The following is a 25,908-nucleotide window of genomic DNA, read 5'->3' as shown; positions in this document are numbered from 1 at the left end:
GTGTCTGTCCCCAGTGGCTAAGGTTGGTTCAGTGGGTTGTGTAGGCTTCCTGGTGGAGGGTACTAGTGCCTGTGTTCTGGTGGATGAGGCTGGATCTTGTCTTTCTGGTGGGCAGGTCCACGTCTCGTGGTGTGTTTTGGGGGTGTCTGTAGACTTATTATGATTTTGGGCAGCCTCTCTGCTAATGGGTGGGGTTGTGTTCCTGTCTTGCTAGTTGTTTGGCATAGGATGTCCAGCACTGTAGCTTGCTGGTCGTTGAGTGAAGCTGGGTGCTGGCGTTGAGATGGAGATCTCTGGGAGATTTTCGCCGTTTGATATTATGTGCAGCTGGGAGGCCTCTTGTGGACCAGTGTCCTGAAGTTGGCTCTCCCACCTCAGAGGCACAGCACTAACTCCTGGCTGCAGCACCAAGAGCTTTTCATCCACACCGCTCCTTAATTTGGGATGATTCGTTGTCTATTCATGTATTCCACAGATGCAGGGTACATCAAGTTGATTGTGGAGCTTTAATCCGCTGCTTCTGAGGCTGCTGGGAGAGATTTCCCTTTCTCTTCTTTGTTCTCACAGCTCCCAGGGGCTCAGCTTTGGATTTGGCCCCGCCTGTGCGTGTAGGTTGCCGGAGGGCGTCTGTTCTTTGCTCAGACAGGACGGGGTTAAAGGAGCCCGCTGATTCGGAGGGTCTGGCTCACTCAGGCCGGGGGGGGGGGGGGGGGGGGGGTAGGGAGGGTCTCGGAGTGCGGGGCGGGCCTGCGGCGGCAGAGGCCGGCATGACGTTGCTAGCCTGAGGCGCGCCGTGCGTTCTCCCAGGGGAGTTGTCCCTGGATCCCCGGACCCTGGCAGTGGCGGGCTGCACAGGCTCCCCAGAATGGGGTGTGGATAGTGACCTGTGTTCGCACACAGGCTTCTTGGTGGCGGCAGCAGCGGCCTTAGCGTCTCATGTCTGTCTCTGGGCTCCGCACTTTTAGCCGCGGCTCGCGCCCGTCTCTGGACCTCTCTTAAGCAGCGTTCTTAATCCCCTCTCCTCGTGCACCAGGAAACAAAGAGGGAAGAAAAAGTCTCTTGCCTCTTCGGCAGGTCCGGACTTTTCCCCAGACTGCCTCCCGGCTAGCCGCAGTGCACTAACGCCCTGCAGGCTGTGTTCACGCCGCCAACCTCAGTCCTCTCCCGGCGCTCCGACAGAAGCCGGAGCCTCAGCTCCCAGCCTCGCCCGCCCCGTCCGGCGAGCAGACAAGCCTCTGGTGAATGCCGGTGAGTGCCGGTGAGTGCCGGTCGGCCCCGATCCTCTGCGCTGGAATCTCTCCACTTTGCCCTCCGCACCCCTGTTGCTGTGTTCTCCTCCGCGGCGCCGAAGCTCCCCCACTCCGCCATCCGCAGCCTCCGCCCGCGAAGGGGCTTCCTAGTGTGTGGACAAATTTCCTCCTTCACAGCTCCCTCCCGCTGGTGCAGCTGGTGCAGGACCCGTCCCTATCCTTTTGTCTCTGTTTATTTTTTTCTTTTGCCCTAACCAGGTACGTGGGGGGTTCCTTGCCTTTTGGGAGGTCTGAGGTCTTCTGCCAGCGTTCAGTAGGTGCTCCGTAGGAGTTGTTCCACGCGTAGATGTATTTCTGGTGTATCTGTGGGGAGGAAGGTGATCTTTGAGTCTTACTCTTCCGCCATCTTCCCGGAAGTCTGTCTGTCCTAACTCTTTATCAAGTAGATTACCTGTCTCCACTTTTAGTTCTTCTTCTGGGGTTTTATCTTGTTCCTTCATTTGGTATGTGTTCCTCTCTTGCCTCATTTTGCCTAAGTTGCTGTTTTTGTTGTAACATAACTGATAAGTTAGTTACATTCCTGACCTTGGAGAAGTGGCCTTTTGTAGGAGTCATCCTATGTGTCCCAGCAGTGCACTTCCCTTTCATCACCCTAGCTTTCTAGGGCTTCCCCCTATGAGGGCTGCATGGGTCCTTCTGTTGTAGTGGGCTATGTGGGCAGTCTGGTAGGCTTGGTTGGCCCCTGGTCTGGTTGGTTGCCAGGCCCTGCCTTGTGTGGAGGCTGCTGGCCACTGGTTGGCAGGACCAGGTCACAAGGTGGCTGACGGCAGAACCCAGGGGGCCCTGGGGCTAGGGCTGGCTCACTGGTGAGCAGAGTCAGGGTCCAGGAGACTCTGGGGCTGCTGCTCACCCACTAGTGGGTGAAGGTAGGTCCTGGGGTTAGTGCCAGCCTATTGGCAGACAGAGCCAGGTCCTGGAATCTGGTTGCAGGGCCCAGGGGTCTCAGAGCTAGTGTCAGATAGCTGGTGGATGGGGCTGGTTTCTGACACGGTTGGGTATGGGGTCTGGGGTGTTGCAAAGCTTGTGTTGTCCTGCTAGTGGGCAGGCCCCAAGAAAATTCCAATATCTGTTCAATTTTCCTTGGAGTTTCTTATCTGGCCTGTGCAGCTCAGGAGCTTCAGTAGGAATACGTGCCTATGTTGTGACTGGTGGGAAACTGGCAATTAGGCAAAGTAGGACCAACATTCACAGAGATTTTGTTTTCACTGTTAGGGCTTCTGTGGCTGTGCCCTGTGAGCTGGAGGAGGTGGGGGCAAACCAGAGGCTCCATTCCTCTCACTCCTGCTTTAATCTGAGCAACTTTGCTTCTAGTTATTTCCTTTGTTGGACTTACAAATAAGAATTTGTTTGACAAAAGAGTTACTTTGAATTCACATAATAGACAACCAGGTTCTGCTATTGAAATTTGTTGCTTCAACTCTAACTTTTTAGTCATTGTTTTTTTTATTTCTTATGTAAGAACAGAGTATAAATTAGTTAATTTTTGCAGCTATTGTATTTCTAGTGCTGCTTGAATGTTTTAGGCTTCCAGGTGTGAGGAACAGAAACATGCTCATATAACCTTGAGCAGTATGGGTATGGTAAGGATATAGAGGGAGGAAAGGAGTCTCATAAACTAACTCATTTGGCCTTATGGAACTGCAGTTTCAGGATATAGTGGCCCTAGAATCCCAACAGCACTCTAATATTTGTGCTTTCTCACTGGCATTTGTTTCCAGTCCATCTACCCTCCCCTTCATTCCTTTAACTCAGCTCCCCTCTCCCTTTCCCCATCCCTCTCCCTCTCCCTCTCCCTCATGGTTCCCACTGCTTCCTTATGCCTTTCTTCTTTTTTAAAAAAATTTATTTATTTTTGGCTGTGTTGGGTCTTCGTTGCTGCATGCGGGCTCTCTCTAGTTGCGGCGAGTAGGGGCTACTCTTTGTTGCGGTGCGTGGGCTTCTCATTGTGGTGGCTTCTCCTTTTGCAGAGCACGGGCTCTAGGTGCATGGGCTTCAGTAGTTAACGGCACGCAGGCTCGGTAGCTGTGGTTCGCAGGCTGTAGAGCGCAGGCTCAGTAGTTTGGGGGAAGGGCTTAGTTGCTCCGCGGCACGTGGGATCTTCCTGGACCAGGGCTAGAACCCATGTCCCCTGCATTGGCAGGCAGGTTCTTAACCACTGTGCCACCAGGGAAGCCCCTATGCCTTTACTCTTGACCACTGTGTCTTCACTCTACTTTGCTCTGCCTCAGGACTACATGAGAGGCTCCTGACTTTCAGGCATGTGTGTTACTGCTTCTTCATGCCTGGTCCTGAGCCCTGTCTCTGAAAGGTTAGGTATTAGGGAATTGATTAGTTACAGTTTCATATAAATTTTAAATTTTGGGCCAGACCCATCCTAAGCAACTGTTTATCCTATAGAACCTCCTTTTGGCTCAAGCACTGATCCTCAGGCTTTACCACTGCAAATAAGGGCAATTGGCTATTTTGCTTACTTATAATAATAACTTGTAACATTTCCTGAGCACTTGCTGCATGCTAGGTATTTTCTAAACCTTTTACATGTATTCATTCATTTTATCCTTACAACAACCCTATGAAGTAGGTTCTATTATTAACTCCATTTTACAAATTGGAAACCGAGGCATAGGGAGGCTGATAAACTTGTCCAAAGGTTACATAGTTTATAAATAAGGTTTTCAGAATTTGAACCCAGGCAGTCTGACCTCTCAGATTCCAAGCTTTCCATTTTAAGTTAGATGCTATAGCCTGCTTACTAAAATTAAGGAGGTCATTAAAAGAACCAGGCTTTACTTAGAAATTATTCTAAGCAATTCAGAACAGTGCCCTCATCTCTAGACATGAAAGTTTCATGCTGCTGGAGCAGGAAAATAACGTGTCACCGTTCTGTAGGAAATAAGCTAAGTCTCATGATTTAAATATTTATTACTGGAATTACTGTATTTCACTGGAAGAAATTCAAAATTAAGTTCTCCAGATTCTCCCTGTGTATCAGAAATATTTTAGGTGCCTGTTAGTTCACAATTTCTTCAGGCCCACTCATTCACCTGTCCAGATATAGCTGACTTGATCTGGGTAGGGCTTAAGAGGAATGGCGCCTCCGTTATTGGCCAGTAACCAGAAACTTTTATCTTTAATTGAAAATATGAGCAGACTAGTAAAATCAAGAAATGGAAGCTGCCAGTGAGCTGAGGCCATTATACACAGGTGCTGACTGTGAGACAAGAAAATTTCTACTTTGTCATTTTATGTTCCTGAAGCCTGTTCACTCCAGAATATTGAATATACTACTCAGTCTCTGCCTGCCCTCTACTTTTTTTTTTTTTTTTTTTGGCTGTACGCGGGCCTCTCACTGTTGTGGCCTCTCCTGTTGCAGAGCACAGGCTCCGGACGCGCAGGCTCAGCGGCCATGGCTCACGGGCCCAGCTGCTCTGTGGATGTGGGATCTTCCTGGACCGGGGCACAAACCCGTGTCCCCTGCATTGGCAGGCGGACTCTCAACCACTGCGCCACCAGGGAAGCCCCTGCCCTCTACTTCTATTTGCACTCATCTGAAGTAGGTTTGTTCCTTGAAATCGCATGAGTCTTAATGTGTATGTCACCAGTATTGTGATTGGATACCTTTGGGAGTCTAGCCATCACCCACCCATTTAAATTTAAATTGATTTAGTTTTTAATGTAAAATTTGACTCATTTTTTGGGCCCTGTGTTTCCTTAGAGAGCTTTGACCATGTGTCTTATATGACTTGGTTTGCTGAAAATTGGCACTGTCTCTTCCTTCTAGAAGTGGCCATGTTAGCTTAGTGACCCAGTATGTATGGGCCTGGGATTAAACTGGGTTTGAATCCCAGCTCCTCCACTCAACAGTTGAGTGACATTGGGCAAGCTATTGGTTCAGTGTCCTCAAATGTAAAGTGATGACAGTAGTCCCTCCGTCATAGGGTTGTTACAAAAATAAAACGAGTTAATACGTGTAAAATGTTTGTAAAGCACCAACCACATACTAAGGGCTCAAAATCAAAAACATCTCACAATTATGATGATGATGGTGATGATGGATGATATTTTTGCTGCCATGCTGCATCTGGCACTGAAGCCATTTGATGGGCTTAGAGAAATGGTTCTTAAGTTCATATTGTCAGGTGTGACTTGACTGCAGGACATTCCGATTTATTAGGTCTAAGAGAGTCCAGGAATCTATTTTCAAACCACCTCCACTCCCCCCACAACATCCCCAGCTCCCCATGATTCGGAACAAAAGATAACATAGTGTGATTCCATTTATACGAAGTGTCCAGAATAGACAAGTGTAGAGACAGAAAGTACACTAGTGGTTGCCTGGGACTGGGAGGGTGAGGGAATGGGCAGTGACTGCAGTAGATTTGGAGTTTCTTTTGGGGGTGATGAAAATGTTCTAAATTTAGATTGTGGCGATGGTTGCACAACTGTGAATATACTAAAAATCAGTGAATTTTACACCTTGAATAAGTGACTTGTATATTATGTGAATTATATCAATAAAGATGTTTTTAAAAATGGGAGGGGAATAGTTGAAACCGGGGGAAAGGATGCAAACTGGAAGCTTGGAAAGAGCCTTTTTAAAAAATCCTTTTTCTTTTTATTCACTAACACAAACACATAATAATCCAGTTATCTGAAAGTTAGACTTCTGGGAACTTCACCTCCTGGGAAACTGCCCTGTAAAGGAAATAAGTTTAAAAGAGAAAAAGCCTTTTGAGTTCAGAAAACACCTGTACTAATGCCAGGGACCGGAATCATTCAAAGGTAATGAATGGTGCTGGAGAAAAGCCTCAAAATAAATTCATCTAAAATAGAGACCAAAAAATTCATAGTAAAAGTTTCTAAATGAATTTTTATATTTGACAGATTTTAGGTTATAATTCCAACTGAGCTAATTCTTAGAATAAATAACCAGTTGGTGTTTTTTCCCCTTGGCATAGGCATGGCATGGATTTATAGATAAAATAGGGGTGGTAGACGAGCACAGTAAGATATCCTTTACTTACTGTCTGACTCACAACAAAAAAATAAGTCAGTTTTGTAAAAATAATTACAGACTTAATCATTTCTCTGAATGGTCTTAGTCATTTAGTGTTTAAATCATTCTTTATTTGAAGCACATGTCATTACCCTGTAGCTTTTCTCTTTGGTTATTAACTGGTCTGAGTCTTCTGTCACTTTTCACTGGCTTTGCTTTGATTCAGCCATCTCCAGTATCACCTTTAAAGGCTTCCTGGGAGCCTGTTTGTTTTGCAAGATTTGCGGTTTCATTTCACAGCCCATTTGCCTTGTGTTGTTGGATCATCTGTGAGAGCCTGATAGAAGCTAAGTTAATTATTAATTAGGAAGGGATGAGTCTGGGATTAATTTTATAAGGAGACAGTTTGTTAGTAGTTGTTTTTAAATGACAGCTTTGTATCCCAGGTAACAAACATTCATGTAAGATGGTGTATCTGTATTTGTTGGAGTGCTTAATTTACTGAGGTGCTAACTCAAAACTTGTGATTCTTATTAAGTACACAGTTTATAAAAAATAAGATCATCTATTCTCAATGTATTAGAATTGAAGAGGTAGCTGTTGCAAGGTGCGGGTGAAGATTAGGGGTTAGGTGGCACTGCCTGATGTTGAGGGAAGGGAACTGATTTGCTATATAATAATGCATACAATAATTCTATTTTACCAGTGGGGAAACTTTGTGTCTAGAGATGCTAAGTAATTTGCTCAAAATAATACCACTATTAACTCAATTGGGCCCATCTTATTTCAAAGTCCATGTTTTTTTAAAATTATAGTAGCCTGTCTTTTTTTTTTTTTTTTTTTTTTTTTTGTGGTACGCGGGCCTCTCACTGTTGTGGCCTCTCCCATTGCAGAGCACAGGCTCTGGACGTGCAGGCTCAGCCGCCATGGCTCACGGGCCTAGCCGCTCCACGGCATGTGGGATCTTCCCGGACCGGGGCACGAACCCGTGTCCCCTGCATCGGCAGGCGGACTCTCAACCACTGCGCCACCAGGGAAGCCCTTCTATCCTGTCTTTTAACAAAGTTGTAGCTTTCTGGAAAAGTCTGTTCTCACCAGTTAATAACATATGTAATTTACAATTTTATATAATTTAGTCTAAAAGCATTATAGAATAAATGGTATTGATGTCAACTGTTCATCAGACCTTAATATTTTAATAACTAACACTTATATGATGCTTGTTAGTTTACAGAAGCACTTCTTTTCATCATACATTTCATATAATTCCTGTAAAAACCTATGAAGTAATCCTTGTTTTACTAGTGGGTTTAGGCTTCAAATCTAAAAGACAGTTGCATAGAATTATGACCCCAAAACATTAGGGCCCAGCTCTTTAGCTTCCAGATCTGATTTTTCTGTTATACTATACTGCTTCTTTGTAGAATGACAGAAGCCCTACAAATATGCCTTTTGTGGCAATAAAATAGCCCGGAAATCTTACTGTCCATGATGTCTGTTGGACTGGTTTACTATATCATATTTAAATGATGTGTTTTAATGAAATTCTAAAATTTGGTATGGTAGAACTATATACCTTAACATTAATTTCTGTGGATTTGGTAACAATGTCTATCCTTTTACTTCTTAATAGTTAATGATATATGTTGAAGTAGATTGGTTTATAATGGAAATCTATGTATAATCTAATTTTTTTTAATCTAGTCTCTATAGAAGCTGAAATCCATCAATCTCCGTTCTTCAAAATGCAATGGAACGTACCAAAGACTGTATTGCGACTGGCACATAGGACATGCATGGAACCAGATAAAGCTGGTCTTTTGGGACACTGTCAAAACATGAAGGGACCATTACTTTTGTATACCTCAGAATCCAGAGTGGTTTGGGTACAGGGCCCTCAGAAACGATGGCTGCACTTACCTGCTGCCCAGTGTGTTGCAAAGGAAAGGAAGCCATTCATTGCTCACCCACCCCAACCAGGGATCCTTCATAAACAGTGGGAGCAGGATACCTTATCCAAGAGGGTTCTGTCATCCAGTGCTACATCCCCAGGAACTCCCTCTGAAAAAAAGGAAGAACCTGATCCTTTACAAGACAGATCAATTAGTCTTTATCAACGATTTAAGAAAACATTTAGACAATATGGAAAAGTTTTGATTCCAGTGCATCTAATAACTTCTGGTGTTTGGTTTGGAACGTTTTATTATGCAGCCATAAAGTAAGTTTTTGCTTGATTGAGCGCCTTTCCCTGTTTTATCAGAATGTTAATCTTAATTGTACTAATGAAAGCCTTTAAGTAGTTTTTTAAATGCTTTAATGTCTTCAATTGATAGAGGATGACTATTTTTTCATAGCAGTTTTCCACATTTTAATAACAGTAGCTAACATTCACTTACTGTGTACAGCAGGTATTATGCTAAAATTTTTATAACTGTATCATCTCATTTAATTCTCACAGCAACCATATGAAGCAGGTCGTGCAATTATTCCCAGTTTATTAATGAGAAAACAGATTAAGCAGGAATAAGTCAAAATAACTTAGTTTTTCGCAAAATAACTCGGAGTCTGATTTCAAGCCTTAATCACTATGCTTGTGTCCCATCAACATATAGGATAGCATAGGAATAAAATGACAGTTTCCAGAGATTTGGCAGCACCGTGAGTTAGTTCTGTACTTATATGTTTCTTACAGTGTTTATCAACGTGAAAAGATAACTTATTTTGCCATGTGTATGGTTTTGGTTGGAAATTAGTAAGATTTTGCAAAGCCTGGCTTGTATCTGTTGTAGACACAAAAATGAACAAATTGCAGACTTATGCTTTAATGTTACATCTGATGAATGTCAAGGTAAGGTCTTTTGTTCTGATCAGAAGTTGATTTGTTGTCTGCTTAAAATCTTAAGAGGGTATATCTCGTGTTAGGTATTTTTTACTACAATAAAGTAAATGTTTTTTAAAAAGTTAATTTAGTGGTCCTAGCCTCCAGGTATTATAAAAGGTAGAATTTCTAAATGTACCTTTCTTGTTAATTACTGTTCCTTTCTTTTAAAGTGAGTTGTATCATTCACACTGTTTTAGGAGCAGGAGTACACGTAGAAACAGATTATCAGTGATTTCCAGTTTCTTTCTGCCACCAGCAGAACTGAGTGTGCCAGCGTGTGCCTGTCCCGAGTGGTGTGTGGCTTTTCTTGCTGTGGCCTGGGTGTGACCTATGAACAGTATGCTTACCATCCTGCAGGCAATGAGATGCACAGTGAAGACCACTTTGATGTTTTTGTAAACTCCTCTAATGGGTTTAGAATTATTTTATACTTTCCAAAAGTCCACTGATTTTCAGTTTTGGGTTATATTTAATGGTTTGACAGTAAGGTATTAAATATTTTAATGTAAAGCTCACTCATTGGAAAAAGCTTATCATTTATTAAATTAAAAGATGATGGAATGGAGACTATTCTTATTCTTGGGAAACATGGGATTAGAAATGTTTCTTTACAAAAGTTCTGTTGAATAAAAGGATTTTTTTTTTAACCTTGTATAATTGATGCTGTTCTGTTTCTTTTCATATCTTTCTATTTAGTTCTTGTTATTCAGTTATTTCCTTCTTCATTATGTATCATTTTCTTTAAGAATTCCTTTCTTTGCAGAGATTCTTATATGTGCATTTTATGGAATTATCTTTTTATTAATGACATTTTCTGGACATGTATAAAAATATTTATAGAAATCTTCAGAACTGCCTTTAGTTTTTTAACAGAGCCTAAAATCGTGTACCATTTTGAATAAAAATTTCATAGGCATTCAGTTCTTCTATTTAATGAATAGTTTTCTACATATTGAATTTTCTTTTTTGAGCCATGTAGGATTTTTCTGATTTGGTGTTGTGGATGATGATGAGTTTCTTCCATGTTTCTTTTGCCTTTGCTAGGTTGCCTTTAATAAGCATTCAGCCTCCTGGCCTCAGGGGGAGAAATCTAAGTTTTTAATAATTGAATATGAGATTCTTGTTTGGACTATTAAAAAGAGTACTTTTGTTCCTTTTACTTTTCCTTGCCTTCAGTAAAAGAGTTCTATAACCAAAAAAACAGACCTTCAAATAACCTAGTAATATTAATTAGACTTAGGACGCTTTCGGTGGTGTCTGCACTGATGCAGTTGTGGTGGCGTTCTGCTGTCCCCTGTGGAGTCCACCTTTCTTGGTTTTGTCTTTCCCCCTCTTTTTTCTGTGAATGCCTGTGTGTAAATGTGGTGGGACTGCCCACTTTAAAGTCGTATACCTCATCCATCACCGCCTGACTTTGGCTCTTTGTCAGCATGGAAATTTGGTTCCCAGACCCAGCTCTACTGCCCCACCGTGACCACTGGTCCAGTTCTGTTATAGCATCACATAGCTAAGTTATATTAGGTAGGATGTGTTGCTTTCCAGAACAGTCCCTAATGTTTTGTTAAGTCCTTAATGCTTGAGAAATTGAAAGTTGATTTGTTCTAAGGGAAGTGATACTTAGAAAATATTAGTTTATGCTTGAATGGCAGTGTATCTTTCACTGTGAGATGATTTTATTGTGATGTTGGAGTTGATTGTGTTAAATACAGGTTTTCAATTCAACTGACTAGAGGCTGGGTTTATTTTATTTGGTTTTAGCTGAAAAAAGTTCTCTGTTATTTGTTTGTTGCCTACTTACTATTAAAAGAAAAGGGAAAACATAGTTTGTAACTTGAGGGACAACTAGCATTACTGCCTCTCAGCACCACAGAGCAAAATGCCATTCTGTATTTAGTTAACACAGTGATGAAGATCTCAGGCTTTTGAAACATTTTATTTCAGGGAGATCTAAATTGTGCATCCTCATAGATTTTATTTATTTATTTATTTTTTAATTAATTTATATTTTTGGCGGCATTGGGTCTTTGTCGCTGCGCACAGGCTTTCTCTAGTTGCGGCGAGCGGGGGCTACTCTTCTTGCGGTGAGCGGGCTTCTCATTGTGGTGGCTTCTCTTGTTGCGGAGCACGGGCTCTAGGCGCACGGGCTTCAGTAGTTGTGGCGTGTGAGCTCAGTAGTTGTGGCTTGTGGGCTCTAGAACGCAGACTCAGTAGTTGTGGCTCACGGGCTTAGTTTTGGTTGGTCCGCAGCATGTGGGATCTTCCCAGGCCAGGGCTCGAACCCGTGTCCCCTGCATTGGCAGGCGGATTCTTAACCACTGCACCACCAGGGAAGTCCATACATTTTATGTTAAACTAAGCTTTGTTGTTGCCTCTCTCTGGAAAAGTTGCAGAGATCTTTCATCTTCTAACAAGAAGTTCTCTGTTTGGTCAAATGAAGCTCTTTGAGGATGGTTTTGTCTCTACGTTTAGATGCCTTGTATTTGGGCCTCAAATTTCTAAAGTTACAGATCCATTTTGAGGCACAGTCCTGACTGGTTTTCACTGCACTTCATCCAGACTGTGGCTATACTTTTGCATCATTTGGAACATCCATAAAGCTGGTGGTTTGTGAAGCACAGGTTTCTGTCAGGCTGAGGGAACTTTTGTGACAAGAGTGAATATTACTATTTGGATCAGACCCTCATTAATGCTTCATATTTAGTAATTCCAAAGGAAATGAAAGTTATTTTTTAAAAGTTAAGTCATCAAATCAATAGTTTAGAAAAAAGTGGGACCAGGTGGTTGCTTCTTTATTTTACACAGGATACTTGTGCAAGATATCTTGGTCATTATTGTTTGTTTTTATGATAGTTCTTTTTTTTTTTTTTTTTTGCGGTACATGGGCCTCTCACTGTTGTGGCCTCTCCCGTTGCGGAGCACAGGCTCCGGACGTGCAGGCTTAGTGGCCATGGCTCATGGGCCCAGCCGCTCTGCGGCATGTGGGATCTTCCTGGACTGGGGCATGAACCCGTGTCCCCTGCATCGGCAGGCGGACTCTCAACCACTGCGCCACCAGGGAAGCCCTATGATAATTTTTTTTTTAGATTTATTATTCATTTATTTATTTATTTTTGGCTGTGTTGGGTCTTAGTTGCAGCACATGGGATCTTTGTTGAGGCATGTGGAATCTTTCATTGCGGTGCGAGTGCTCTTCGTTGTGGTGTGCGGGCTTCTCTCTAGTTGTGGCCTGTGGGTTTTCTCTTTAGGTGTGGCGTGTGGGTTCCAGGGCACGTGGGCTCTGTAGTTTGTGGCACACGGGTTCCAGAGCGTGTGGGCTCTGTAGTTTGTGGCACGTGGGCTACACATTGAGGCGCACAAACTGAGTAGTTGTGGCACATGGGCTTAGTTGCCCCGTGGCATGTGGGATCCTAGTTCCCTGACCAGGGATCGAACCCGCATCCCCTGCATTGTAAGGCAGATTCTTTACCACTGGACCACCAGGGAAGTCCCAGTTGTTTTTTTGTGTTTTTAAATCACTCAGTTTGGTCTTATATTTAGCCACATGTTGTCTTTTTCCCCCCCTGCATGATTGCTGTTAAATATGTAGATTTTACATACAGGGCTTAGTCTGAACTAAGAAATGATTAATGAAATAATTTGGTAATTGTACGGGTACCAGAAGAGATGATTAGCATGTTATGGTAGGATGTTATTGTACCTAGTGACTTGATTAGATCCACAGAATCGCTAAATCTTTGTAGTACTAAGTCTTGCTTCAGTGGGGTTCTGTCGTTTAAGAGATTTGAAAAGGAAATGAGGGTGGAGATAAAAGAAACTGGATTGGACTTGTAGTTGATTTTTATATCTAACTCTTTAAAGTTTCTTTCAGTTGTCTGGTTTCCTCTTGTATAGATGGCCAGTAATTCCTGGTGATGATCATCCGTATCTATTGAGATTAGTCTCTGATCTCCTAGTATTATAGTGAAATCAGAGAGGGACAGCTTTTCCCCAGTTAAGCAAATTATTTTTTAATATTAAAAATAAACTAATAGATTACTACTACTGTAATAATAATGGATCCAGGCTGTTCCCTTTCTTAATTACAAAGAGAAAGAGTACTTGTACAGAGGAGCAACCTGTGGACCCGACCTTAACCACAAGTCAAACTCACACAAGTCAAACACCAGGTCAAACTCACAGGACAGACTGAGTGTGTGGCTCCTGTTGTGATGCTCTGAGATGGACATAGAATCAATTCTGCATCTTTCCTGTCTGAAAACATTTACCTCAAATTTAATCATGAGGAAACAATCAGACAAATCCAAATGAAAGGCTGTTCTACCACAAAGCTGGCCTGGGAGTTTCAAAAATCTCAGCATCAAAAAAGAGGTCCTGCCTTCCTCCTCAACAGAAAGTGCTGAGCAGCGCTTCTGGAGAAGAACTGGAAGACATGACAAGATAGTGACAAGGGACTCACCGGACAATTCAGGGAATTATTTTTTGCGGTACGCGGGCCTCTCCCATTGTGGAGCACAGGCTCCGGACACGCAGGCTCAGCGGCCATGGCTCACGGGCCCAGCCGCTCCACGGCACGTGGGATCCTCCCGGACCGGGGCACGAACCCATGTCCCCTACATCCGCAGGCGGACTTTCATCCACTGCGCCACCAGGGAAGCCCCAATTCAGGGAATTTTAACATTAAATAACGTACTTTTGTATTAAATATACTGTCCTACATGTTAAGTTTCCTGGCTGTGATTTTATTATGTTTATGAAGGAGAAGCACAGAACAAGAACCTTGTGATTTGAGGTGAAGGCTCACAATGTCTGCAAAACTACAGGCAGTGAGGGAGAGAGTTGGGAGAGCACGAGTGTTCCGGCGTGGCAAACTTGACACTCAGGGAAACTAAAAAGAAATTAGGGTTTACCAGTTGGATTAGAGACTTTTTCTGCCTTCTTTCCCTCCCTCCAAAAATTTGTTGCAATTCATGGTAATTGCTTCTTTACCTGCCTTTTAAGTCTGATAATAGAATAGAAGCATCTTTTTAGAATAATTGAAGTTTTCATGAAACCCATAGAATCATTTATTTTTTGCATAATACAGTAAGTGGTGTTATAATATCACTTGTTTTTATGATAATAGTATAGTTTGACATGTAATTTTAGAGGTAAAAAATCTTAGGTCTTAAACTTTGAGTTGGATCATTCTAAGGAACTAAAGATTATAAGATCAGGAGAATGATTAGAATCATTTCTGATCATTTCTCTTAGGTTACTTAATGCTATTAATTTTTCTCTGATAAATGATTCTATTTTTCTCAGTGTGCTAATTAGGGATGTCCATGAACAGAAGCTGTGAACAGTGAGACACAGCAGGACGCTGGTGTTCATGCACATGTTGTTCCTTTAGAGTGAAATTAGAGTGCTTGGTGGTGCAGGATTGACTTTTAAACAGAATTTGGTTTTGATGTTTTCAGATAATCTTTTGAAAATATTTATCCCTAAAAGTTTATCTATATGTATATATAAATTACTTTGTTTCTTTCTTAGAGGAGTGAATGTCGTTCCTTTTCTAGAACTTATTGGGTTACCTGACAGCGTAGTAAACATTCTGAAAAATTCCCAGAGTGGAAATGCACTGACAGCATATGCCCTGTTTAAGGTAGGTACTGCTGTGGGTAGATGGCTCCTCACACTGAACCTCTGTAACACTCCGTGCTTGCTCCCAGGGTTACGTTTGTAACTTAAAATACCGTGTTTCATCTCTTACATGTCTAATGATTAAAAGTAAACTAAAATTTTTAAGGGTAAATAAAATGGTGGTTTAGGAAGAATTGCCTTAAGAATAGGTAGGTTTTTCATAACCTGCTGTGATGAGACAAAGTGAGACTTCTGAATTTCTAATGAACAGGTTGTCTCTGTGACATTTCTCCTATTGATAGTACATTAATTTTCCTTATTCAGAGATCCACATGCCACCTGACATGTTAGTGAAATTTAGCATTTATTTTACTGTTTATAATAGTTTATCTTTCTAAAAAGTAAAATAGTAAAGTTTAATCAAATTGTTTTATGTGATAAACCTTAGACTTAGTTGTTGATGTAATGTATGTTTCATTTTGGAGTTCATTGTCTTTACAGTTGTTGTCTGGATTCAGAGAATGACATCTTTGTAAATAGATAGTTTTTACAGTTATGGGTCTTTATTTTGGAAGAGAAGACTCATATTGTAAATTGTGGAATTTAGCTATATTAATCTAATTTTTCTCAACTGACAAAAAATTAGGTTCTATGTAGCTTTATCCTAAGAAAACAGGTAGAAGAGATTGGGAAACTAGATGTTATTTTACTACTGTTATGAAAATACTTACAATTATGGGTTTATAGTAGTATTCAAAAATAATGTTGTTTTATTCTGTCATCCTCATTAAAATCCTCTGAAATATTGGGAGATTTCTTATATGATAATTTTGACTAGAGGGCTAAAGCTTAATTGCTGAGTTTTTCAACATTAAAACTTATTAAATTAATAAGTTATCAAGTTTTTAGTTACAGTGTATATAATTTAACCTTAATCCAACTGTCATGATGGTTGAAACCATTTCCCTAATTATAACTGTTCCTTATCCCATGCTCTCATTTCACAGTCTGTGTGTTAAGTCTTTTTTTAATGTCTGTTGTCTTTGATCATGAGCTCCTAGGAATTTAGAGTTATGTCTTCTTTCTTTGTATTTCCACTGTGCCTGTGCTGTGCTCTGGAGGCACATCAGTGCTCAGTGCCTGTTGGCCTGCTTGGAATTGAAACACAAGGTTGGCACGCAGGTGGGCTGGCGTCAGCAGGGGCTCTGCTCATGTTCCTGTGCAAGGAAAGAGGTGTGGAGGGTCCACCTGGGTGTTTGGTTTCTGTAACCTGGTTTCTCAGGTAGAGCAGCAGACACTGAGGTTTCTTGCCTCAGAATGTGATGCAGCCTGTGCTCTTACAGTTCTCCCTTTGTACCAGTTCATCTACTAGTTAGTTTGGGACCTTAAACCTCTGGTCAGTTGACATGTGTACATGTCTCCTATATGTGTGCCATTTTACCACTTTTTGGCCTCATGGAAGTTCCTGGTTGGGATGCCAAGCCCAGCATGGACTGTAATGAGAAAGTAGCATAAAGCCTGGAAAAGCCAAAGAAAAGAGATTTGGAAGTGAAACTAAACTAAACTCAGTGAAGAATAAACATTTGGCCTGTGCTTGCCCCTCAGTTTGGTTCCGGTTTAGATAAATAGTGTGTGCAGGTCGGCAGGGTTTCTGGGGAGTGGAAACGCATGTGCCTTTGTTATAGGGAGGGTCCTCAGCCCTCCCTCTGGTTCTCAGTGAGTCTGCCCCCCAGGTTCACTAGCACATGGGTACAGAACTTTGGTGCTGCCCCTGTGAATGTTCTCTAATCCTGGGTCAGTGTCTAGGTGACAAATACGGAATGTTAGGAGGGAAAACCATATAGGATGTAACAGCCTTATGAAGCAATAAAGTAATTGATAGTTTGGTTATTAACAAGAATTTTAACGTCACACTGTTTTTGCTTTAGACAACAGTTGTAATCAGTACTGATCTGTCCATTTCATTTTCCCACAGATTGCAACGCCCGCGCGGTACACTGTGACCCTGGGGGGGACCTCCTTCACTGTGAAGTATCTGCGCAGCCGTGGCTATATGTCGACACCACCCCCTGTGAAGGAGTATCTGCAGGACAGGATGGAGGAGACAAAGGAGCTCCTCACAGAGAAAATGGAGGAGACAAAGGACAGACTTACTGAAAAACTGCAAGAAACCAAAGGAAAGGTTTCTTTTAAGAAAAAAGTGGAATAGGGTGCCTTATATACCAGGTTATAGACAGTTCCTGCACTTTAACCCTTGGGGACTGGACAAAGGTACATGCTCTTGATTATTTTTTTGGTTAGCAGCCTAAATATAGCAGTTCTCTGAGGGTTAAAGAACTAAGATAACTTTTTAAAGTTGAACATCACTAGAAAAATCAGTGTTTTTTGAAAAGAAAAAATGAACCCAGTATAAGAATTTCATGTCAGTAGCAGCGTTAAGCAGTGGTCCATGTCTTCAGTCATCCTTGCTTTGTGTTTAGATAGCTGCTGACTCCTTGAATAGCTGGTGCGGCCCTACACAGATTTAACACTAGGTCTTCATCTTTTTTGTTATTTGAGGTTTTAACGATATTCACTTCTCAATGTGGAGACAAACTGTTATCATCAGAACTGCCTGTGAATAAGAGGATATTTAGTCTTTCTCTAAAGATAGTATATAACGGTTACATACCAGTTAAAATGTAGACTTCATATAAAGAAAGCTGAATGAAAATTGGGTCATATATATGTAAATAAGATGTATTGGTTATATGTAAATGAAAAATTGACCCTTTAAAAATGATTTTTACCTGAAGCTTGCCATAATCAAATTTTTTAAGCAAATCTGTGCGGTCATAGCACTTTCTCACCCAGAATGTAAAACTGTTATTCCTGCATCATGTCCTCTCCAACTGATCTCTCAGAGGAAAAGGGAAAATCATCACACCTTAAGTTTATGGTGGAGATCAGATACGCTTAGCAGTGCCTGCAGCTGTGGTTCTCGGCAGTGCAGGTTTGGGAGGATGGGACCTGCCTGTCCCTGCCACCTGGTCTCCACCAGCCAGAGTCGGTCTTGATTCCATTATGCAGTAAAATTTTAAGATTGTAGGCTGCTGTTTTCCTCTTGCATTGAAACATCCTTACTTGAGCATTTTACTTGAATTTTTTAAATAGCAAACTGTCATTAAAACCTGCTTGGAATGAAATTCAGTTGTTTTCAGATGTGAAAGTCGCCACAATTTGTGTGGGTGTGTTTGAGGATGTGTTTGTGTGTTTCCTTTTGCTCTAACTGCCTTTGCTTCAGTTCTAACCTTTGAGTTGAAAGAGGGAACGGCCTCTTTCTAGATTGTCTTTGTTGTGAGTGATCTGATAAGGCCGCAGGCATCACTGCTGTGAGGCAGGGTTTTCATATTAAATACTGAGTTTGGCCAAATTTAGAGAATACTTTAAAGGGAAAAAAATGTTTGCATTTGATATGTCTCATCATTATATTGGCTGTGCTGTGGTTGGACTCTTCTTTGTGGGGGTGGGTAGAGTGGTGAGGGGGCAGGGCTCACTCTGCCACATGCAGGCCCGATCAGGCAGGATGGTTTGTCTCCTGATACAGATCAAACGTGTGATTTCAAATTGACAGCACATTTTCAAATTCAAAAACAGTGAACATGTTTTAGCTTGTTTATTAAATAATTCACATTTTTGCATATATTAAATGCTAAGATGGATATTAACAAATTTCTTGTTTGTTTATTTTTAACCACTGAGACTGCTCGGTTTAAAATCATGTGTTACATGAAACTTTCTTTTTACTTTTCACATTGCATAGGGCGTGTTTTCCAATGAGGATAAATTGTGGGTCTTTAGAAGCACTAATAACCCTGAGTTTCCACCTTTGGTTCAGCCTGTTTGAGATTTGTTGCCATCCAGTTTCATAATTGTGTTGTGTTTGTCCAGTTACAGAAAGTGAGATAATAGGGAGTGCTTTGAAATTCTCTAGTAAAACATTCTCTGAAGGTGTAAGAAGTTCTTTTGTCATTATTTGGTATCAGGAATATCTGATCTTGTCAAATGCTGCTGCTCTCATCTTGCTAACCTAGTCCTTAAGGGAAGCTACAAAGAGCCGAAAGGGGGACCCCTGGAATATGCGTGTGGAGTATTCATAGCAGGCCAGCAGCACATAGTGGGCATTGAGTTAAATTATCCGGGTGTGTGTGTGTGGTAAATATCATAACCATTTCATTTACAATAAGCCTTATACTTGCTGTGTCTGGTGTGCACATCTGTATTTAAGTAGGATTTTTGACAGGGTAAAGACGGAACCATGGCTGAGATTTAATTTAACACCTATAAAATAGATAAAAAGTGTTTGCTCAGCAAATTAACAATTGAAATGAAAAATAGATTAGGTAAAAAAAGACTTAGTTTATTCAAGAAAAATAGCAAAACCAACCTTTTAAAGTACCACAAAAATGTCTCTTACTGAACCAACATTTTGCATACAGTAGGGTGCTATTTGCAGATTCCAACAAAGGAGAAAGAGTTCATGTATTAAGGTCACCTTCCTGCCACTAGTAAAGATAATAAAACTATGCCTTCAAATATAATCTTCAGCTTATTTGTTATAGAATCTGCCTTCCATTTATTTACAGATGGAAGACGTTACTGTAGTCCTTTATGCTCTAGGAAGCAGTGGAGCTATTGGCTGTCTTATTTCAGTGACCTCAGAAGGTAATTCCAGGAATTTTATAAACATCTTAACAGTTTGGGCAGAAGAGGTGTTTGAAGAAAAGAAGCAAGTTGTACGTTAGACATATCTAGCTCTTTCTTGTGTTCTTTCCACTTGGTTCATCTTCAGGATTTCTTATCCAAATTCAGATGTTCTGAACAAAGCCACTGTAGAAGATTGTAGAGTATGGTGATGGTAATGAAATGGACAGAAAATGTTTTAGCAAATGAGTCAGAAAGAGTACGTGCATCTTTCCTGATACCTTTGAGATGATACCATTTTTATAAAATGCATTGGTGAGATATACATTTCTGAATTATTAAAGGATTCTGTCTGAAAAATACTTGCTTTCATGGTAATATAGACATATTTCTTCTGTTGGCTACATCTTACTTTTTAAAATGGGGACCTTCATTTATTTCAGATTTTCAAAATTGAATCTCCATAGGGAAGATATGGAGTTAGTTTAGAAGAAAGTAAAATACATTTAGATTAAGTGTTACCAACATTGGTTTGAAGTGGTTTTTGGTATTAGATGCTTACTCAGTGGGCTTTTCCCAAGCCATGGTCTACGGTGCGTCCAGTCACATTGGCCTAGAGGCCGGAGTTGCACAGGAGTGTTCATAAAAAGTATGGGCCTCTCTACTGCCTTGGAATTTAACCACCTGAACCAGAAATCTGCAGAACCAGAGGTGGGTGCTTTTAATTATTCATTCCGCAAATAGGAGCTTTGTTTGGTCTCTCCTGGTCCATCTGTATATTACGGAGTACCCAAAAGATTCTGCCTCCTTGACCCAAAGGAACAATAGAGGCAAGAATTCTCCTTCTCTTAGAGACTTGGCCAGAATTTGTCTTCAGCCGTGAATTTTGGCCTGGCTTTCTGATTTTTGAAAGATATTTGTCCTGCATTTTGAGCTTGTAACTTACATTTGAGAAATGCTAAGTTTGTGCCGATTGGGTATAGTTTTCCCTCTGAGATTTTTTTCCTTTGTGACTTCCATGTCAAGCTGGTTCATTTTAACTCATTAAAACAAGTTTTTGGTTGTCTTGCTTCTTCGGGGTTAGGCTTTGAAAATCAAGCTGTATTCTTCCCCGTAAATCGCTGGCAGCCACCAACAGTAATGATGACAGATCATAATTATCTTCTGGTAGTTATCTGGCTATTTTGATAAGAATGATTCTCTCAGCAGAGAGAATGTGGCTTGACTTCAGAAGCCTTCAAGGCAGAGTATGACATTATTCCGCTGACTTGGATAGTGCTCGTGGGAAGTGCACAGGCAGCCCCAAAGTCCTCCTCAGCACTTGTGTTTTCTCTCTACAAGTAAGAGGGCTCATGGAGCCTGAGACGAACAGAAAGCACTTTCACGTTGTGTTTTCTCTGGGACAGCATGGTCCATAAGAGCAGAAGTTGTAGGACAGGTCAGAGATGTTCCACATGTAGCCACAATATATTTTCATTCTTCCTGGCTGTGAGGTATGCATAGAACCTTTCTTCCTTCTTTCCTCACCTCTCCCTCCCTCCCTATGTCCAGCTTTTTCTGCTTTGAATTTTGACCATTTTAAATGGTAGAAAACTCTCTTTGAAGTGAAAAAGAAAAAGGCAAGTTTGCATGCAAGCGTGCCTGGTTGTCCTGCGGTAGCCGGTATGTGGTTCTCCCTCCCTCTGGTGGGCAGGCGTTATGGCCCACTCCTTAGTAAGAGCGGGACAGAAAGCTTGCAGGTGTTTCCTGACTTTCTAATCAGGTACCTGCTGAAAGTCAGCCTTTTACTCCATTTGGGTAATTTCATAAGATTACTTTTAAGTGTACCATATATGAAATATATCTAATATAATCTACATGAAATCTACCTAATATAATCTAAATAGGGTAAAACAATGAGATGTTTCAGCTCCTTAACACTAATTGAGGGTTTGTTTGTTTTTAAAAAAAGAACATACAGCATTTCCTCTATATACACAAATATTAAGCTGTTATTTTGTATGCACCTCTAAGTATGAGATTTGAGATTCTGTAATGATTTGAAGCGCATTTTGACTAATTTGTATTTTATTGAGTTTGAGTCAGTATTTTCTTTGGATACAATCTTGCGACTTAATTATGGCTGTTGCTTTACTTCTCTAAGAATAGTGGCTGTTTGGGTTCTCTCTTTGCAAGGGTCCCAAAGGCACAGTTTGTCCAGTCCTCAAACACTGACTGCCCTGCCATTCACCTTGGTCTGGAGGTAGAGTTACAGGGCTTGGTTGCCATCGTGCTCCATCACCATGTGCTTGTTATTCCCCTCCTGAAGAAGATGGAAGATACTGGTAGGTTGTAATTGCATTCCTCACTTCTTTTGGTTTGGAAATAAGGGACAAGTTTTACTTTCCAAAAAAAGTTGAAAATATTATTATCAGTAAAACACTTGTCCACAAAACCTAATGCAACTTCTGTTGAGAAATCTAGATCATTTTGTAACTGCATTATTTTGGAAGCATTTTAGATTAATAGAAGTTTTCTCAGTCATAAACCCAATTTTCCCTCTAGTGGGTCACTTCAGAATGTTGAGGCCAGTAGCTGTAGTTGAAGAAAGGCACAGGAGAGCCGGGTCAGACGTTCAAATCCAGGAACTAAGAAAGGTAAAGTAAGTACCTGCTTTGGAACTTGTAAAATTCTTCGTATTTTTGGAGCTGAAGCCAATTTATGAATATTCCTAATCCTCTGTCCTCTTCTGGTGACTTCTATCATCTTTTCCCTTTTAACTTCATAATTTTCTTTTTTTAAATAAATTTTTATTTGTTTGTTTGTATTGGCTGCGTTGGGTCTTCGTTGCTGCACACGGGCTTTATCTAGTTGCCGTGAGCAGGGGCTACTCTGTTGTGGTGCTTGGGCTTCTCATTGCAGTGGCTTCTCTTGCTGCGGAGCACGAGCTCTAGGTGTGCGGGCTTCACTAGTTGTGGCTTGTGGGCTCAGTAGCTGTGGCTCACGGGCTCTAGAGCGTAGGCTCAGTAGTTGTGGTGCACGGGCTTAGTTGCTCCGTGGCATCATAATTTTCTTTAATTCTTTCTTTAGAGTGATATTTCATTATCCAAAGAGGATTCAGCCTCAGAAAATACCCCATCCTCCCGTGGTAAGAAAGTGAGTTTGCTTTTCCTACTGAACTTGTGTGGAGGGTCATGGTGGTGGTCACAGCACCTGAGCCTGCATTTGCGACACTTGGAACAGCTCAGATTGGAATTTTCCTTTTCCTTGGGGTCAATCGATGGAACATCTGAAGCATCAGGAGCTGGCTTTTGTGGTTACTTTTCTCACTGGGAAGTTCAGTGTATCCCCGACTAAGAACTGTTAGGCTGGCCTCTCTGGGAGTGGAGAATGTGTGTGCGGGAGGTTTACGGGAGGTTGACAGTGAGGCAAAACCATGCGCTCGTGGATGGTTCTGGAAGGAAGGGAGTGTGCCAGCATTGGTGAAGAGGATGCATACGTGGTACAGGATCCCGGCACCAGGAGCCTGGGGTCCTTGCGGTTTCCTTGAGGCTGTGACAGCGCTCAGATCAGTGTTAGCTCCCCCACCCCTCACAGAAAGGAAGCCAGAGAAGGAAAAAATGGGGGCAAGGTGGGAAGTTATTTTTTTAAAACTATTCTCCCTTCAGATTTTCACATTTTATTGCTAAGGTTGTAAGAACACTCCCCGACACACACACAACATGGTTTTTTAACCAAAAATACTGTCCACATCTAGAGTAATGAGAAAAGAAACAGATGTATTTTACTTAAAACCATGGCGAGGAGGTTTGGGTCCTGGTGGTTCAGTCTCTGCCTTGACACAGGTGCTCCAACCCCCTTGGCACTAACTTGGCCCGTTTCCGTCACTGGCATTTTAAGCTGCAGTGTTAGCGTAGAGAGCATGCCAAGGCAGAGTGCTATTTACAAGTCTGTAGGAATTGGGTGAACCTGGAAAGTGAAAGCTGAGCAGCACAGCTCCCTCTGTGGGGGCCGCATGTGGCAAGCACACCCTCTCCTCCAGTCTTCGCGCAGGTGACCCTGTTGTATGCGTGACATTTGAAGACATTAACCTGAGACAGAGCTAATACTTGAGGCCACCAGGTCTGTAGGCTCCAAAGCCTGTGCTGCCCTTGAACTGTAAGCAGGAAATCTCAAGCAGGACTTCAGGGTCCCCCACCGAAGCCAGGGTGGCAGACACAGCCTGGCTCAGGTGGGGCCAAGGGGATGGGTCCCTGGTCTGCCACGTGGGAGAGGCCAAAGTCAGCACTTTGATTTGAAAGCATGCTTACTCTGTCTGCTAGTGTAGACTGCTAGAATATTTTGTGCTTCCAGATTCTGGTGGTAGTACCACAGTAAACTCTATAAATGCAAATGGCTTTGTAAACAGGTTGAGTCATATAGGAGCAGTATACTATACACAAGTGTGTGTAAATGTATATATACTGTTTCCTGGTAAAGCCTTTTGAAAGTCTGTATTGCAGTTAACACCATGCTGTGTTCAAATGACTAAGACTGTAGCTTTTGATTTTTTTAAAGTAAGATGAATGAGGTTTACATTATTAGCACAAAAGCCCAAAGTCTGGACAGACACATGCCATCAAAACAATGAAATTTACAAATGCACAACTTTTACCTTTTTGGCTGTTATTTTTAAAACATGTATTTTAATTAGAATCCATTCAAAGCAAAACGTCAAAACAGTGTAACGAGAGAAATTATGATGTTTTAAGTAACAGGCTCGTTATAAACTGTTTTGTGCAAGTGTCATCATGGAGAGTCAGAAATAAGTGTTTGTTCCAAGGCCACTGGGAGTGGCTCTCTGAAGGATTCTGGAGGTTTCTTTCGAGCACACTGCTTTTCTAGACGTCCTCGAGGGTGCAGGGAGAGGGCTGCCTGAGTTGCTAGTCCATCTTAGCTGTTGGCAGCTCTGCTGTTTCACAAACGATCCAATGAACAGAAGTTGGTCCAAGAAAGCCAGAGACTGGTGGGGTATGGGATCCGGTGCAGGCCCTGAAGTGCAGTGGGGGCTCCCCATGTACCAGGTGGGTCAGCAGGGAACCTATCGCCAGGGAGGGAGGTGTTGGCCTCTGTTATGTCCTGTGCTGAGTGTAGCCTGAGCAGAAAACAGTGGGTCCAGACCTTGGCGTCTCTCTCCCTGGCTGGCGGTGCCTCGGCTTTCGAGGGCCCACAGGGGCTCCTTGGCCTTTGGCACTTCAGCTCCAGCCTGATGGACAGCTCCTGGGTCACGGGCAGCCTCCAGGCCTATTGTCTGTTTTTGGCCTGGGGCTTCTTCTGAAGTCTTCAGAGCCTTCTCAGTGCACAGCCAGGGCTGTGGGAAGGGGTCCCACAGGCCCCCGACAGTGGAGATCAGTGTCCCGCCTCCTGTCCTGCAAGAGTGCAGTCTCTGGTTTCTCAGCGCCACACTGAGCCCCGCTGCCCAGATGGACACCAGTGGGCCCACCCTGACCATCTCCTGCCTCCTTCAGAGCAGCTCCAAGTAACCTCCCTGCACCCAGACCCAGCCAACCAGGCGACCTCATATAGAAATGGGTTTACTGAACCCAATCCAGTAGGAATCAAGCCTGGAATCTCCTCTCCTTCTGTGACGAAAGTTTATACTGGTCTTACCTTCACTGAGGGATATAAGTTTGGGGAATATTCTTTAAAATTTCTCAAATATCTGCTGAATAAGAGATTATAGAATTTATTCAAGAGCATAATGTGGTTTATCAGTGACTATTTGCTGTTTTAATAGAAAGAAATCCTTTTCTTACAGCTATTTTCCTCCTTATAGCTTTCTAATCCCCTTTCCAAAATTGTCTTAAAAAATTAATTCAGAATCTAAAATGGGTTTTATGGGAGCTCCTTGGCGGTCCAGTGGTTAGGACTTGGCGCTTTCACTGCCGTGGCCCAGGTTCAATCCCTGGTCAGGGAACTAAGATCCCACAAGCTGCGCGGTGTGGCCAAAAAAAAAAAAAAAAAACGTTTTATAACTAGAGTTTGGGGCCCATACAGTTATTTAAATGGTATTTTAAGATTTCAGTTTCCAAAGTTCATTTGTTTCCACAGTTCATTACTAACATATAGAAATGCAAAAATATTTTATTTGTATTTCCTGTAACCAAGCTAAACTCACTTATTCTAGTAGTTTGGTAGGTTGTATGAAGTGTTTTTTTGTTTGTTTGTTTTGGGTTGTTTTTGCGGTACGCGGGCCTCTCACTGCTGTGGCCTCTCCCGCCACGGAGCACAGGCTCCGGACGTGCAGGCTCAGCAGCCACGGCCCACGGGCCCAGCCGCTCCGTGGCACACGGGATCCTCCCGGACCGGGGCACGAACCCGCGTCCCCTGCATCGGCAGGCGGACCCCCCAACCACTGCGCCACCAGGGAAGCCCTGTATGAAGTTTTATACATTCACAGT

At 42.2% G+C, this 25,908-nt stretch overlaps 1 protein-coding gene and 1 long non-coding RNA gene across 5 annotated transcripts in view; one reads left to right on the top strand and one right to left on the bottom strand.

The window, feature by feature from the left end:
- Positions 1–20,563, top strand: part of FAM210A (family with sequence similarity 210 member A) — a 37,719-nt gene extending 17,156 nt beyond the window's left edge. For 2 of the 4 annotated variants that reach the window (XM_082853413.1, XM_082853414.1), the window contains exons 2-4: positions 8,011–8,524; positions 14,717–14,828; positions 16,782–20,563. In XM_082853413.1, coding sequence (XP_082709539.1) covers positions 8,052–8,524; positions 14,717–14,828; positions 16,782–17,015 — 819 coding nt within the window. In that variant the 5' untranslated portion in view covers positions 8,011–8,051 and the 3' untranslated portion in view covers positions 17,016–20,563. Of the gene's footprint in view, positions 1–4,628; positions 4,864–7,927; positions 8,525–14,716; positions 14,829–16,781 lie in introns of those variants that run through there. The other 2 variants (XM_082853415.1, XM_082853412.1) reach the window with 2 other exon arrangements.
- LOC309970793 overlaps positions 7,036–25,908 on the bottom strand; it is a 214,695-nt gene continuing 195,822 nt past the window's right edge. Inside the window, exon 2 of the long non-coding RNA XR_014326705.1 lies at positions 7,036–7,129. This is a non-coding gene — a long non-coding RNA (uncharacterized lncRNA). The remainder of the gene's footprint in view (positions 7,130–25,908) is intronic.

This window comes from Leucopleurus acutus (genome assembly GCF_964270905.1).
Source record: "Leucopleurus acutus genome assembly, chromosome: 13".
In the NCBI taxonomy this organism is placed as follows: Eukaryota; Metazoa; Chordata; class Mammalia; order Artiodactyla; family Delphinidae; genus Leucopleurus; species Leucopleurus acutus.
This window is presented reverse-complemented; position numbering and strand designations above follow the sequence as displayed.